The sequence below is a fragment of the Parasteatoda tepidariorum genome, chromosome 10 (genome assembly GCF_043381705.1).
Source record: "Parasteatoda tepidariorum isolate YZ-2023 chromosome 10, CAS_Ptep_4.0, whole genome shotgun sequence".
In the NCBI taxonomy this organism is placed as follows: domain Eukaryota; kingdom Metazoa; phylum Arthropoda; class Arachnida; order Araneae; family Theridiidae; genus Parasteatoda; species Parasteatoda tepidariorum.
In genome coordinates, this window is record NC_092213.1 from 28,243,513 (window position 1) to 28,260,713 (window position 17,201).

A 17,201-nucleotide genomic window follows, 5' to 3' on the forward strand; every position below is an offset into this window, starting at 1 on the left:
CACTGATGTTTCCCAGACCGTCGCCAATAACCCGTAGTTCTAGTGCGACGTAATTAAACTACACGTCTAGTGCGACGTAATTAAACTACACGTCTAGTGCGACGTAATAATCTTACATCTTACTTGTATACCACTAAACTCATGATAAACTCTTACCAATACTCAACAGTTACAAAAATATAGATTTTTTTTTTGCTTGCATGGTGATATTTTGTGCTATGAAAGAACCTTTAAAAAACTCCCTTGATCTCAAATAATAAATTCTATGGGATATACGATCTTACACGTATACCCTTAAACTCCTGATAAACTGTTTACAAACTCACAGCAATTATTAAAATTCAGATAGTTTGATGAAATAGGGTTATTTTCTGAGACGAAAGAACCTTCAAATAATTGCCTTAGCATCAAATAGTAAAATCTATATGGTCTTAAGTCTAAATTGTACACCACTAAACTCCTGATGAACTGTTACAAACTAAAAGGTAATATGAAACTTTTTAGACTATTTTTGCTAAAATAATGTTATTTTGTATCACGAAATACCCTTCGAAGAACTGCATTTCTGAAATAATAATTAAGTCTGAAATCCTAATTACGAATTAGTCTGAAATATGATATTACGCCTTACCCGTACACCCCTAAACTCCAGATTTCCATCGATTAAATAAAGTACTTTAATTTAACATAAACACATTTATTCGCATTTCGTATAAATGAGTAACTTATCAAGCAAGGAAACATTATTGAAACGACGGGAAAAAAACGGTCTTAGAATCGATGGAACACTTTTCTTCCATTACAATTGTGGCAAAAGAAAACTTTTCCACTTTGTCGGTCGATATATGGGAAGAAAATGTCAATTGAATGGTTTTTGATAGAAAAGTTTGAACAAAAATGCATTTTGAAAATTGATTCAAGACTAATGGTTAATGTGACAGAAAATAATTAATGATTAATATCACAATAAAACAATCAGTGATTAATATCAAAGGAAAATAATGGATCTTTAATATTATAAAAGACGTATTTAATAATTAATCTCCCGTTAAAAATATTTAATTATACTCAAGTTGTTTGAAGGAATTAGAAATCATTTCACTGGAAATATAATATTTAATTATTTTTTGCAGTACTTTTGCATTGTTTACTATAAAATAGATTTAAATATTTTATTGTTAATACATATATTAGATAATAATAAATATTTTGCATAAAATTATGCATTTTACTTAGAATATAAATGATATTTTTGTACTTTATCTTTAAAGTAATATGTAATGGAAGATATGTAAAAGGGAGAACAACCGAGATATAAAAAATTTCTAATAAAGGAAAAATTGATTATCGAACAAAAGCTTAGAGCAAAAATTATATTAAGGGAAGTAACAACAAATAGGACTCTAAGAAGTAAGGAAAATAATAAATAAAGAAACAATGTGATCGAAATTCATGAACGTTTTTTTTTAAAAAAATCTGGAAATAGAGTGCTTTATAATATATTTTAATACAGATTTGAACGCTTTTTCTGTTATTTAGGTTAAACTATGTGATTTTGTATTTACAACGTTGCTAATTCATATTTCAAATCCAAGGTAGTCCATCGCGTACAGTTGTTTTCAGAGAAGTTGTCAAACTTCTAGTTAATTCTTAAATATATCACATCCTAATTCATCTGGAGCATCGAAAACTCGGGAAGGTAAATAAGGCTTTTATCCCCAATAAGGCTCCCATACTATCAGAGCTGACCTATCAAGTAATATTGGAGCAAAATAGTTCACAAGTTAACGTTATGTTAGTATTGTGCTTATGTTAGCTCTTTGGAGCAAAAATAGATAATGAGTCGGCCTGATGGCTCTAGGCTGCTGTTGTGTGCTCTTAAGATATGTAAAGTAGCAATGCTGAAATGTTGATTAATGGAAAAATGGTTCGTGATGTTTAAAAAATGATTGCAGATTCTTAATTTGAAATAAAAATATATATATACGAAAAAAGTTTTTTTTTATCCAAAGGATATTTTTTAAGTGCACGGAACGTATTCGAAGTTATTATGAATACATCCAAATGCGCTCAGCAAAAAAAATATGTATTTATCTTTTATATTATGGGTTGTTGTTGCCGTTGTCGTCGGTCAATAAGGCAGAGGAATTGCGATTGTTCCTGTTTTCCAGGGGCGCCATCTACGGCAAGAATTCGACATCTGACACACATACGTCACACCCGTTTATTAGACGGACTCATTCATTCAGCCATTCATTCATCCACAGATAGTAACTAGAAAACCAGAACTAGAGAACAATCAATCTCTACTTCCCCCAGAGGTATTGATTTGTTATGGGAACATGGAGGACTTTGTGATTCGATAGATCTAACGTGCAACTGTCACCATTTACTACACGGATCGTCCACCTAGATTCAAACTCCCGTTCTCACAAACGTGAGTCTAGCACCCTGCCAATCAGGCTAAATCGTTGGTAGGGGGGGATAGTTCAAGATTCTATAAAGGTTACACTAAGATAAATAGGGTGTAAATCGAAAACAGCACAATATTAGTTTCAGAGATTTAAGCAAACATTAAAAAAAGAATCATATAGTTATATAATGTGAAAAAACAAAAACTATTGATTGAAATGTACTGTTTCAGAAAAAAATATTCAATTGAATCAGAACAGTAAAATATAATTCGTACACTTTTCAATGCGCTGATACTAAAGCTTTAAAAGCTTTCATTTTTATTCATTATTTTCCACATTCCTTATTCAAGACACTAACAACATCAGATCAAATTAAAAAAGATTCCTTTCATGAAAAACCATACACTTGACACTAAACCATCCATTTAATCTTCAAATTCAGTAGAGAGCTAAAAAAAACAGAACAAATCAAGACCTAATAGATATCCCAACATGTGAAAAGATTCCGAAAATCCATCATCAGTTCCCTTGAGAATCGAAATAAACACACGCCTTTTCTCAGCCGTATCAATATTTGTTCTCAGAGGGACCTGCAAAAAAAGGAAGAAAAACTTTTTAGTCCAACATCAGAGACATAAAAGTCGCCTGCTTAGGGCTCATCACCATAGTACAACCATACCCTCTTACACCGACTCAAATACATCACATTTCTCCATTCTGGACTTTTTCTTCCAACATCAAAAAAGAAAAGTCAGCCAAGAAGTAAAAAAAAAGAAGGAAAAGAAAAACAACGTGAGCGCATGGTTTTCGTAAAACGAAAAACTGACAGATAGCAGACAGGCAATGAATGTTTTCTGGATAAGGTTAATTTTTCTTTTCCTGGAATATCCTGGAATGTATAAATAGGTTACAGGGTATTGCGCTTAAGCATATCTGTTTCAGATAAGTAAAATTAGAGGGAAAGGGTGAGCTTCCAGATGAAAAATAAATCTCCCGGCATGAGTTTGGGGTAATCTTGTTTTTGTTCAAGTGGTTGATGCTCCCTAATTATTTGGGCGTCTGGCGTGATTTTGAAGAAACTTTTGTTTTGTCTTGTAAAAAAGTTGCGTGAAGTGATAAATACGTTTGGAGTTTGCTTAGTTTCATTTGAGCAAGTGCTATATATATATATATATATATATATTCAAAATGAAGATAAAACGAAGATAAATTACAGACATATGAAAAAAGGGGGGAAAAGAAAAATAACAATAAAAATAACAAACAATTGGGGGAAGAAAGAAAAAAAAAAGGATAAAAATTTTTTTTTAAAAATTCGGAAAATAAATGATATAGTCTTTTCATCATCCCACACGATTATATCTGCAAAAAAGAGTGCTTTCTAATATTGTATCAATATAGCCAAAGCAAAATATATCAATACAATAGTGTGAGGAGCACTCAAAAAATCTTTGCAAAAATTACAACAAATAAATTAGAGCACAATAAGTAAAAATAACACGTAAAAACAGAAAATAAAATATAAAAAAGGAGCAGAATAAAACATGAAGCATAATCTATAAAGCGAGTAGCAAATTCAAATGAGCTTACTAGTATGGAAAAATTTTCAAGAATGATTTAAAATATTTTCGTAACAAGATTGCCAGATTCCATAATATGAAAACAAAAGCGCAAATTGAGTGTGACTAGAGGAGTTTTGTTCTAAAGTGCGTTCTTACTGTATTACTGAAGTGCGTTTAATTTGCCAGTTACCAAGGATGGGCCCGAAAATGGATGTGCGAAAGGTAATATTATACCGGATAATTTAAAGAAGTTGACTATAAATAATTTTGGAAAATAAATATTTTTTAAGAAAAAAATACAAAATACAAAAGAGAAAGAAACATAAATTGTCTGTTTTGCACATATATGCACATGCTCTGCATATGCATATATATATTGTTAATACATATATTAGATAATAATAAATATTTTGCATAAAATTATGCATTTTACTTAGAATATAAATGATATTTTTGTACTTTATCTTTAAAGTAATATGTAATGGAAGATATGTAAAAGGGAGAACAACCGAGATATAAAAAATTTCTAATAAAGGAAAAATTGATTATCGAACAAAAGCTTAGAGCAAAAATTATATTAAGGGAAGTAACAACAAATAGGACTCTAAGAAGTAAGGAAAATAATAAATAAAGAAACAATGTGATCGAAATTCATGAACGTTTTTTTTTAAAAAAATCTGGAAATAGAGTGCTTTATAATATATTTTAATACAGATTTGAACGCTTTTTCTGTTATTTAGGTTAAACTATGTGATTTTGTATTTACAACGTTGCTAATTCATATTTCAAATCCAAGGTAGTCCATCGCGTACAGTTGTTTTCAGAGAAGTTGTCAAACTTCTAGTTAATTCTTAAATATATCACATCCTAATTCATCTGGAGCATCGAAAACTCGGGAAGGTAAATAAGGCTTTTATCCCCAATAAGGCTCCCATACTATCAGAGCTGACCTATCAAGTAATATTGGAGCAAAATAGTTCACAAGTTAACGTTATGTTAGTATTGTGCTTATGTTAGCTCTTTGGAGCAAAAATAGATAATGAGTCGGCCTGATGGCTCTAGGCTGCTGTTGTGTGCTCTTAAGATATGTAAAGTAGCAATGCTGAAATGTTGATTAATGGAAAAATGGTTCGTGATGTTTAAAAAATGATTGCAGATTCTTAATTTGAAATAAAAATATATATATACGAAAAAAGTTTTTTTTTATCCAAAGGATATTTTTTAAGTGCACGGAACGTATTCGAAGTTATTATGAATACATCCAAATGCGCTCAGCAAAAAAAATATGTATTTATCTTTTATATTATGGGTTGTTGTTGCCGTTGTCGTCGGTCAATAAGGCAGAGGAATTGCGATTGTTCCTGTTTTCCAGGGGCGCCATCTACGGCAAGAATTCGACATCTGACACACATACGTCACACCCGTTTATTAGACGGACTCATTCATTCAGCCATTCATTCATCCACAGATAGTAACTAGAAAACCAGAACTAGAGAACAATCAATCTCTACTTCCCCCAGAGGTATTGATTTGTTATGGGAACATGGAGGACTTTGTGATTCGATAGATCTAACGTGCAACTGTCACCATTTACTACACGGATCGTCCACCTAGATTCAAACTCCCGTTCTCACAAACGTGAGTCTAGCACCCTGCCAATCAGGCTAAATCGTTGGTAGGGGGGGATAGTTCAAGATTCTATAAAGGTTACACTAAGATAAATAGGGTGTAAATCGAAAACAGCACAATATTAGTTTCAGAGATTTAAGCAAACATTAAAAAAAGAATCATATAGTTATATAATGTGAAAAAACAAAAACTATTGATTGAAATGTACTGTTTCAGAAAAAAATATTCAATTGAATCAGAACAGTAAAATATAATTCGTACACTTTTCAATGCGCTGATACTAAAGCTTTAAAAGCTTTCATTTTTATTCATTATTTTCCACATTCCTTATTCAAGACACTAACAACATCAGATCAAATTAAAAAAGATTCCTTTCATGAAAAACCATACACTTGACACTAAACCATCCATTTAATCTTCAAATTCAGTAGAGAGCTAAAAAAAACAGAACAAATCAAGACCTAATAGATATCCCAACATGTGAAAAGATTCCGAAAATCCATCATCAGTTCCCTTGAGAATCGAAATAAACACACGCCTTTTCTCAGCCGTATCAATATTTGTTCTCAGAGGGACCTGCAAAAAAAGGAAGAAAAACTTTTTAGTCCAACATCAGAGACATAAAAGTCGCCTGCTTAGGGCTCATCACCATAGTACAACCATACCCTCTTACACCGACTCAAATACATCACATTTCTCCATTCTGGACTTTTTCTTCCAACATCAAAAAAGAAAAGTCAGCCAAGNTATAATGTTAATGCACTTTATGGTGTTTATTTTTTATGAACGACATTCTTCAATAAAATAAATGTCCATATAAAGCATTTAAACTCTCAATACATTGATCTTCTATTTTAAATTGGTTTTATAAACGGAATGGTTTATGGAAGGAAATTTTCAATATCATCAGCATTCTTTCAGGCAAATTCAAAAGAAAAGTTTGTCGAAATGCATAAATTTTTCTTTGTTTCAAACTCAAACATTGTTTTATTTCGTGAATAGAAAACACAGTTTTGGACCACGCTGAATTTTTCGCCCCATAAGTGCTGATATTATGCGCATATATAAAAACAAGAACAAAATATGGGAGCGGGGGAGAAAAAAAAGTAAATCAGAATGGACAGGAACATTTTTATTTACTTTTATCCCACATGATCCGCGTAAACTTTTACGATACTAGATTTTGCCATTTGAATTTTATCCGCTTTGACACATGAAACAACTTTTATATGTAAATAGACCCTCACTGCTGATACTGTTTTGCCTATGCGAAGAAATCCCTGAAATATATAGGCTTTCTATAGGCGGACAGAAGTTTGCAGTTCAATGAAAAGATACACATTTATATAATATATTCTAACTGTCCGTTGTAATGATAAAACCTTGAAACTAAAAGAAAAAATTTTTGTCATTAAATTTTGCAAGTAAATACGTATGCGTAAATTTAAATAACATTTGTAAAATTCTAATTTCCCATGTTATTTTTTCACATGAAAGCCAAGAGTGTTTTGGTGATATCAATTTAAATTTTGAAGGGAATTAACGTGTTTATTAAAATAAAATAATTAAAACTAATTTGTAAGTATATTATGATCCTTTCAGAATATACAGAAGACCATAATAATTTATTTCTAAATATGAATATAAGGATGTTTCGTCAATACATCACTCAACCCTATGACTTAGAATTTTCATATATTTATAATTATTTTGAAATAAATTAAGCTAAACTAAGTGAAAAATCTTTCATTTTACCTTTGAATAGTTTATACGTATACAGGACGCAGGTGTAGTGTTCTGCGTTAAAGATTAAATCTTACATGCACTGGTCACTTACAAACAATAACTATTCAAATTTTAAACTTTTTTAAGTGTAAGAAAAATAGTAATTCATCATTGAAATTTCTTTTATTTATAAAATCAATTATAGATGAATTTGTGAATATGAATGAAAAAACATTTTTTCAAACTACTATTTGATTTTTATATTTTAATGCAAATGTAATTCCAACAATTTACGGTTCTTTTATAATTAAAAAAATGCCAACATTTATTTTTTTACTTGTAATTAGAACGTCAGAAAAAATATAAAAAGGAAATTAATGTCTCATCTGTACAAACAGCTTAACATATATCTTATAAGTCTAACAAATATCTTATAATATATATCTTATAACGACTTAACATATATCTTTTAAGTCCAACAAATATCTTATAATATATATCTTACAACGGCTTAACATATATCTTTTAAGTCTAACAAATATCTTATAATATGTATCTTATAAAGACTTAACATATATTTTATAAGTCTAACAAATATCTTATAATATATATCTTGTAACGGCTTAACATATATCTTATAAGTCTAACAAATATCGTATAATATATATCTTATAAGGGCTTAACATATATCTTTTAAGTCTAACAAATATCTTATAATATGTATCTTATAAAGGCTTAACATATATTTTATAAGTCTAACAAATATCTTATAATATATATCTTGTAATGGCTTAACATATATCTTATAAGTCTAACAAATATCTTATAATATATATCTTACAACGGCTTAACATATATCTTTTAAGTCTAACAAATATCTTATAATATGTATCTTATAAAGGCTTAACATATATTTTATAAGTCTAACAAATATCTTATAATATATATCTTGTAACGGCTTAACATATATCTTATAAGTCTAACAAATATCGTATGATATATATCTTATATGGGCTTAACATATATCTTATAAGTCTAACAAATATCTTATAATATATATCTTGTAACGGCTTAGCATATATCTTATAAGTCTAACAAATATCGTATAATATGTATCTTATAAGGGCTTAACATATATCTTATAAGTCTAACAAATATCTTATATATCTTATAACGGCTTAACATATATCTTATAAGTCTAACAAATATCTTATAATATATATCTTGCAACGGCTTAACATATATCTTATAAGTCTAACAAGTATCTTATAACATATATCTTATAACGGCTTAACATATATCTTATTATTCTAACAAATATCTTATAATATATATCTTATGACGGCTTAACGTATATCTAATGAGTATACATGTAAAGAGTAGCAAATTAATATTTAAAAATGGATAAAATATAGTTAGCAAAACTATGAGTAGAAGTTGAAATTTTAATTAAAACTAAAGAGTTTTTGTTTGAAAAACTTATCTACCTTTACGATAGGTAAAAAATATAGAGATTAACGTAAACAATGCACTTCTCAGTGAGTATAAAAGAATATTTTGTAATTGCAGCCCTTAATATATATTTTCAGAATTGTTTTCAACAAAATATACACTTAAGGGGTCGCATATTAATACTTTGAGTTAGGGAAAAGAACTAAAACTCTTCAGTAATCTAACGATTCACGACAGCGGCAGGAGGAATTGTAAATATCGTAACTGTATGAGAAAGTATAGAAGCGCTTCAAATATTCGCATTTCAACTCTTTTCTTAATTCTCCAGCAATCAAACAGGTTTTGATTTCTTTCATTCTGCTTTCTTTGAATGGATTTTTTCATCCACTTTATCCATAGGGCAGTTCTTTTTTTATTCATTTAAATACTAATTTGCAAACCTTAATACAGATATGTTTTTACATTATTTTCGATAGGAAATTTTAAAACATATATTAGGGGTGGTCATTATAAAACACTGTATATTTCTCTGTATATTACGTAAACATTTATACATTGTCTCATAAAATAGGTCATATAAAAGTATAGTACTAAAATTGTTATAGTGTTCAAAATTGAACTTCGAAACAGTTCGAAAATTAATATTTTTGTAAGTTTTCCGAAATTAAAAGAAGAAAAAAACTTTAAACAGCCAATGTTTTAAAAAAAATGCATTTTACAAAAAAAAATTTTTAAAGCGTACAAATGTATAATATTAAAGGGATTATTAATAAACTGATTAATTTTTTTGCTTTTAATTTTTCACACTTCACACTGTGTCATAAATTTACTCATATAAAAGTATTAGCTTAGATTTATTTTTATTCTATTGTTTTAGTATACAACAAAAGAGCAGCTGCTTAACTGTGAGCCATTACTTTAACGGTAATGCTCTATAAGACTACTTTAGTGAGAAATTCCAGTGCTATTCTGAAAAGCTATTACTTGCAACCCATTTAAAATTATGCAAATTGCACGAAACTCTGATGTTGAATTTCATCTCCCTTTGAGTTCCAAAACGATGAAAAATTGGAGCAGAACACGACATTCTTAAAATTGGGATGAAAAAAAATAAACACAAGCTACCATAATTTTAATATTTTGTCACGTGACTCTTTATTAATAGCTTTCGATCTCTATTAAAATTGTTTTAATGCGCTTCAAATAAATCCTTAAAGGATAATTATTTATGCAAAAACTTTCCTACCCTTCTCTAGCTTCTATTAAAAAAATGTTTACTACAGCAAGACGGGGTATTTTGTTTTAATTTTTTCCACTAAAAATTTTAAATGAAAAAGCTTAATGCCTTCATTAAAAACATTTAAGAGAAGTAGTTTTCCTTAATTATCTCGAGTGTATAAAAAGAAAACTTTTCATTAGTTTTCTCAGTTTTCTCCGTTTTTATGCATCTAAGCGTCTGTTAATAAAACTAAAATTTCTTCGCTTAAAATCAGCTTACTACGAATTCTTAAAGAATATTAAATTGCGCTTTAATAGAATAATTTGACAAACCAGTTTTTGCCACTGAGGCAACCAATTTTTCTAATTATAAAATTTCTCGAAACTACTGGAAAATACATTTTAACAGAAAAAATAATTAATTTGATGATATATACAGCATGAATCGTTTACTGAAAGTTTAAATATAGGGGATTTAACTTAAGAACAAGTTTTAAGAACAAAAATAATATTTTAAGTCATTCCTCAGATACTTGCAACTCAAGAAAAATATGTGATTAAGCTCAACCACGAGATTTAAATTGGATTTGATAAGATACCTATAAGTGACGTCGCGCATGCGTGTAGAACCTGATTGGCTTTCGTACAGACCAAAGTCACGATTTATTCACAATGACGTCGATCGTAGATTTGAAATCTATGATGAATCATAGATGAATACATATGATGAATCATGAGCATTTTGATGCATGCGTATAAAGTTACTGTAACCTAATATAGTAATAAGTTGAACCAGGATTATATCGATTTTCAATGAAGATCTACGATAATATCGATACATTTATATTCTTCTTAATTATGAATATATAACTCCATGGTTCAACTTGATGAAATATAAACACTTTTTATTAAGATTGAAATAAATTTCAACTTCATTAAAATTCAATATACTGATTTTAGTTTATAATACCTTCGCTTTTTATTACATAGCTTATTGTTTTTAATTTAATAAATACAAGTTTCTAACATTAATTAATCGATGGCATAAATAATAATCTGGCAAATCTTTGCTTCTGAAACCGAAAAATTATCTTTTCTCCAGTAATTTTGCTTTATAGTAGATATTTTTATCTATACTTTTTAGTAGATATTTTTATCAATTAAAAATTTTACCAATATTAATAAAGCATCTGCGGCATAAATAATAGTAAGGAGCTTTTTTATCATACTTCTAAGCGATTAAGTAAGTACCTTTATTCCATAAATTTTGCTTTTTCGGATTTAACTTGTTTCTTTTATTTAAATATCCATCTATTACTTAAATTATTGAAACACCATTGGTATCAATAATATCAAGGAAATTTCTCTTAAATGAATTAATATCACTTTCCCATTTGTTTAGCATTTGAATACATAACTATTTTGTTAAATTCATCTAACGTTTCTTTTAAATTAATTATTATTATTGAACACGCTTTAAAATAATTTATATAAACGAAATATACACGTGGTTTTAAAAAACTTTTGAAAAAATAATTTGGTGACGTACTTCCTCCCAATTCTAAGTCGTTAACGTTGTTGATTGAATTTATTTGACTTAGAAGATAAAAAAAATAATTAAGTAAAGTACGTGCAATGCACTCTTTTTTTATCAAATAAAGCTATAAGGTAGTTAATATCACTGAAATTATCTCTAAAATGGTATTTGAAAAATAGAATTATCAATTTAAAACAATGGCTAACGTTAAACCTATCACAAAATTTTATTTCATTTTTTGTTCATCCCGCTCAAACCATTCGTAACAGAATGATCTAATTTCGACAGAGACCTTTTCCGTACTTCGAACTATCAGTATGCCAAATTTTATTAATCTCAGTCAGATTGGTTAAAAGTTTGTAAGAGAAAGACATATAGACATCCATTTTTATGTATAGAGATTACAAACTAACCCATGTTTTTCTTTCAGGAAAACTTGTATTCCGCAATCCTCTTCATGAGCCCAGAGTATATGAAGGAGCACCCCCTGGAATAAAAGTGACCACTGTCCAAGCATATGATCCTGGTCGAAAAACTGTAACTTACAACTTGTTAGATGTCCGAGAACATACTTACTTTAGCATGGACTCTGCATCGGGAAATATCTCAACGTCTAAGACAATCGATAAAAAAGTCGGTGATATTTATGAAGTAAGTTACACTTCATATATAATCTAGCTTGTACCATAAATGCATTTTGAGGAATTGCATCGATTCTATACCATTTATAAGTTAAAAAAAATAAATTAGTTCGCTTTTTTATGTCCTATGATGTTTTGATCACTTTTGCATAGAGTTACTAATTTAAAGAATATTACAAAAAGCAAATTACTAGTTTCCCAAATTTGGGTTTCAAAAAAGAAATGATAGAGGAGTTTGTATTTCAATGTAAAAATGATTTGGTGTCCTGCAACTAACAATTCAAAAACATTTTGAGCATCATAAAAAAAATTTAAAAATAAAATTATTTGTTTTAATAAATATTATATTATAATAAAAAATAATAATGGAAAAGAAATTTTAAAATTGGAAATTAAAAAATTAAATTGAAAACTTAAATAATTAAAATTATGTTTAAAAAAGTTAAACATGTGTAATAATAATTAATACACTCTATAGTAAATATACATTATTTCTTAATTTAAAGATACTTTTTAATCTACGACATAAGGGAAATGTAAAAAACACGAAACATCAACGGGTGGAAATTTTGCATACAAATTGTTAATAAACCGGAAAATTTGATAATGCCTGACAGCGCTAAAGTTTAATGGAACCTATTAATTTTAAATAGGAATTTTATCTAACAAGGTTACATATTTTCTACATACTTAAAATTAACATTTATTTAGAATTACCGTTTTACTGTTTTTGAATACTAATTCAGAAACAAAATTTAAATTATTCATAAAACAATACATTTTCCAGCAATTAAACAAATATGACCTCAACTTACTTGATTTTCATTTAAAAAAGAAGGTAATAGAAGAAAAAATACATTTAACAACGTGGATTTGACAAATAAATTATCTTCATTAGAAGCAATTTCTGAGTTAAATTTTAATGAATCAAGGTGAATCCAACAAAAAGAAAAGGGGGAACACATTTTATTTGGCATACTTGATTCGTTTCGTAAAATACGAAAAATTATTCTTAATTAACGAACTAAAATTTCTCTTATAATAATAGCTTAGGGGTAATTTTCAAGCTTCATCTTGAATTTAAAAAAAATAAATAAATATTTGATGTACGGATGAATTGTGTTAATGTACTCTAACAAAAAAATTTATTTAATTCAATTCTTTGATAAAATCTAAACTATTCTTATTTACTTTAAGTAAGCCGATTTTGTTATCGGTATTTACATGTTGAAAGTTCTCAAGCAAAATTATTTTTGTTCATTCAGAAAATAGAATTTTATTTATTTTTTCTAATTTTATCTTAATAACGAACATATACTAATTTGGGCGCTTAATTTAATTTGTTGAGAATTCGTAGTTTAATATCCCTCACAAAAAATAATTAATTATCATTCACGCGTAATTTATTTTAAAAAACTTAAAATTTAGTTTTTTTAAAAAAGAGAAGATATTATTGCCTTTTTTTGACTGATTTGTCAATTTGTTTTACTTAGCACTATTTCTCTTATTTTGGTATCGAAAAAATGTTTTTGTGTGCTATTTGAAAAAAAGACTACTAATAATAAATATTCAGAAATTTCAACGCCAAATAATTATTGTTGATTTGTTAAAACAATATCGTAAAATTATAATTATATTGTTAATAAAATAATATTTTGTTATAAATAAAAAAATGCAATTTTAATTAAATCATTCTTTTACTAAATCAAAGTACGTTTGGCACTTAATCAATTATACGATAGTACACTTAATTATATTTTAAGTTCATTAATTTATGTTATGTTTTTAAATAATAAGAATTGTTTTATAGTGATAATGATAAACAATTATGAAAAATAACGTATACCACTCTTTAGAAAACATGCTCTTCATTGTTTATTTTTTTACTTTTATTTACATTTTTTAACTTACATTTTCCTTGCATTTACATTAAATTATTTATTTATTATAATTAATTTATAATTAATTTACATTAAATCATTAATATTTTTAATACCATGTAACATTTTTAATTAAAATTTTTAATACCATATGACATTATTTTATTAACATTTTAAACAAAATAATTTTAATTAATTTCATTATGGTCATCTTGTTGCTTGCAATGGTTCATAACTTATTGTGATTAAAAAAATCTATATTTATAGGTTTGTTTTGATATATCTTTAATAACTTGAGTTCTAATGAATACGCAAAAAGAGATTTTTCTTATCAGAAAAAAAGCTCGCTATAGTTATTCTTTACAATGGTGATAACATGGTTATGAAGCTCAACTCTATCATTGAAAGAACAACATTAAAACATTGCTAAACATTGAAAAAACAGCTCTTGATTTAAATTCAAAGAAGTGAGCAGAAAATATTTCTTCTCAGAAAAAAATTCACGTCTCAATCTTTTATTAGAATGGTAGTAGAGTGGTTTCTAAGTTCAAACACTACAACTATAAATGTACAGACAAAACAAATCCTGATCTAAGTATAAAAAAGTGAGATGAAAAAGCTATTTCTTATAAGAAAAAAAAGTTATTCTCTACAATGGTGATAGCATGGTTACTAAGTTCACTTACTACAATGGTAAACATCGATGAAAAAACAAGCCCTGATCCAAGTTTTAAGAAGTGAGTAGAAAAAGCTATTTCTTCTAAGAAAAAATTATGTCACATTCATTTGCTAGAATAGTCACATGGTTGTTAAGTTTCAACAAAACAATGGTAAACATTGTTGAAAAAACAAATTCGAATCTGAGTTCAACGAAGTGACCAAAAAAAGCTATTTCTCTTCAGAAAAAAATATGCCACAGATATTGACTAGAATGGTAATAGCATGGTTACTAATTTAAAACACTACAATGGTAAACATTGATGAAAAAATAGGCATTATCTAAATTCAAAGAAATGAGCAGAAAAATCTTATTTTTTATCAGGAAAAAAACGCAACACTGTTACTCTCTACAGTGGTGATAGTATAGTTGATAAGTTCAAACACTACAACGATAAATATTGGTGAAAAAACGGGTCCCAATCAAAGTTCAAAGAGATGAGAGAAGAAGCTATTTTTCCTACGAAAAAAAGCATGCCTCAGTTATTCACTGGAATGGTAAAACAGTTGTAACATGATTAAAATACTATGTAAACAATGGTAAAATACTACTGCAAACAATGGTAAAAAACAGATCTTGGTCTAGGACGTGGTTTAGTGGAAGAGTGTAAACTACTTGGGATTAAATGGTAAAAAAATTAATTAAAATGTCGCTTAAGACTACTTTTAATGATAAATACAATAATGATGCAAACATCGAAAAGAAAATTTGATAGGTCAATAAACTGATCGTGCAACAGTGAACTAATGATTTCTCACGTTTTAAAATTGACAATGCGAAGCATCATTTATTCACTTAAACATAATTAGCTTATACTCCTATCTTCTTTTCTTTCATTCATAACTTAACAACCAATGTAAATTTCCATATTCGATAAATCACTCTAGTTTGAATGTTAAATGCAAGCTCCATTAATTAAAAACAGATGTTCTTGATTGCTTGAACCATTTGAGAGGGTTTAATACTCCACAGATGAAATGCTATTTACTGATTATTAGACCTTAAAATGTTACCACCTCACTTTCAAACAATCAATAACGTAGTTCTACAAAGTCAGCAGCAGAATTCTCTTTCAGAACATTTACCTAGTTTAACTGTAACTGTGACTTTTCTAGTGAAACATTAAACTTAACACCCACTCGGACATGACACAGTACCAGGAAGTCATCCGTTTTCCACCATTGAACACAAGTGTCAGTTCTGTCTACTGCCGCTTCCTTCATACCTTCCGATTGTCAGATTCATTGTCTGCATTTAAGGGTGAACAAGATGGCGGACAAGGCACGCAGTCACGTGTCAAGTGCACATGGCGCGTTTTGTGTAAGTGTGGCGGCCAGAAAAGCCCATTATCTCCAACTTCGATGCAGTTAGAAGGCGAGGGTTTTGTTTAATGATGTGGCAGCTTTAATAAATCTACGCAGAAATAAACGGGTTTGAAGTGAAGAGGTATTGCTTAACTTTTGCTGGGACTCGCGTTACTGCTTGGTGGTGAAGTTCAATTATACAATATGGCTCTATAATTTACATTTATTTCTAAAATAAATAAAGCCTGTACTTGTGCTAATATGAAAGTCAAATGTAAGAGAATTCTTTATAACACAGATTGGTTACTAAATTAAATATCATTACATAAAATACACATGCTTCAAAAAGAACATCCTCCAAAATACACATCTTCCGAAAAAGAGCTTCTATAAAATTTTGTAAACCTATCTTTTTTAACTTTGAAAAAAAGTTATCAAAAAGCCTCATAATGTGAAAATACGTATGCTTCTAAGAAATAAAAGAAAAGAAGTTTTCATTCATATTTAAAAAAAACTGATCTATCCCAAATTTTTGAAAATGCATCGAAAAGCATCATAATGGGAAAACAATTAAACTTCTTATTTCCAATTATATTTATGTTTCTAAAACAGCATGGAAAGTTGACATAAAATTTGTTCCTTACATAAATTATTACAGCGAATATTAAGCATCATTACGCAATTGGTTTTAATAATGTAGTGTTGAAACCCTGAAAAAGAAGAGAAGACATTTTATCCAAAACAAAAATAATTATTTTCTTAGACCAAAAACTTTTTCCGTAATAACGTGATTTATAGGAATAATTTTATAGCAGTTTTGTAATTAAAATGGCCAATTTTATATATAGTAATTATAGAAGGGAGTCGTTTAAGCAAAAGATATACAATTAGAAAATGTGTGTCATGAATATGTTGCAGAGTTTTGTACGGTCCTCATCTAAATACCACAGAGAATGATGTATCTTAATACTGTATTGCTAAAATAAAAATGAATTAAAGTTCTTTATTACAGACATTAAACTTTGACATATAAACTCATGTTTGTGAAAATTGCAACACCATGAAGGACTTATGCGAGTGAGCTGAAATTTTCAGGAAATGCAAAGTAGATACAATATTAG

At 28.2% G+C, this 17,201-nt stretch overlaps 1 protein-coding gene across 1 annotated transcript in view; it reads left to right on the forward strand.

The window, feature by feature from the left end:
* LOC122269195 (uncharacterized) overlaps positions 1-17,201 on the forward strand; it is a 423,526-nt gene that overhangs the window by 309,440 nt on the left and 96,885 nt on the right. The window contains exon 2 of the mRNA XM_071186412.1: positions 11,968-12,188. Within this exon, the coding sequence (XP_071042513.1) occupies positions 11,968-12,188 (221 nt within the window). The remainder of the gene's footprint in view (positions 1-11,967; positions 12,189-17,201) is intronic.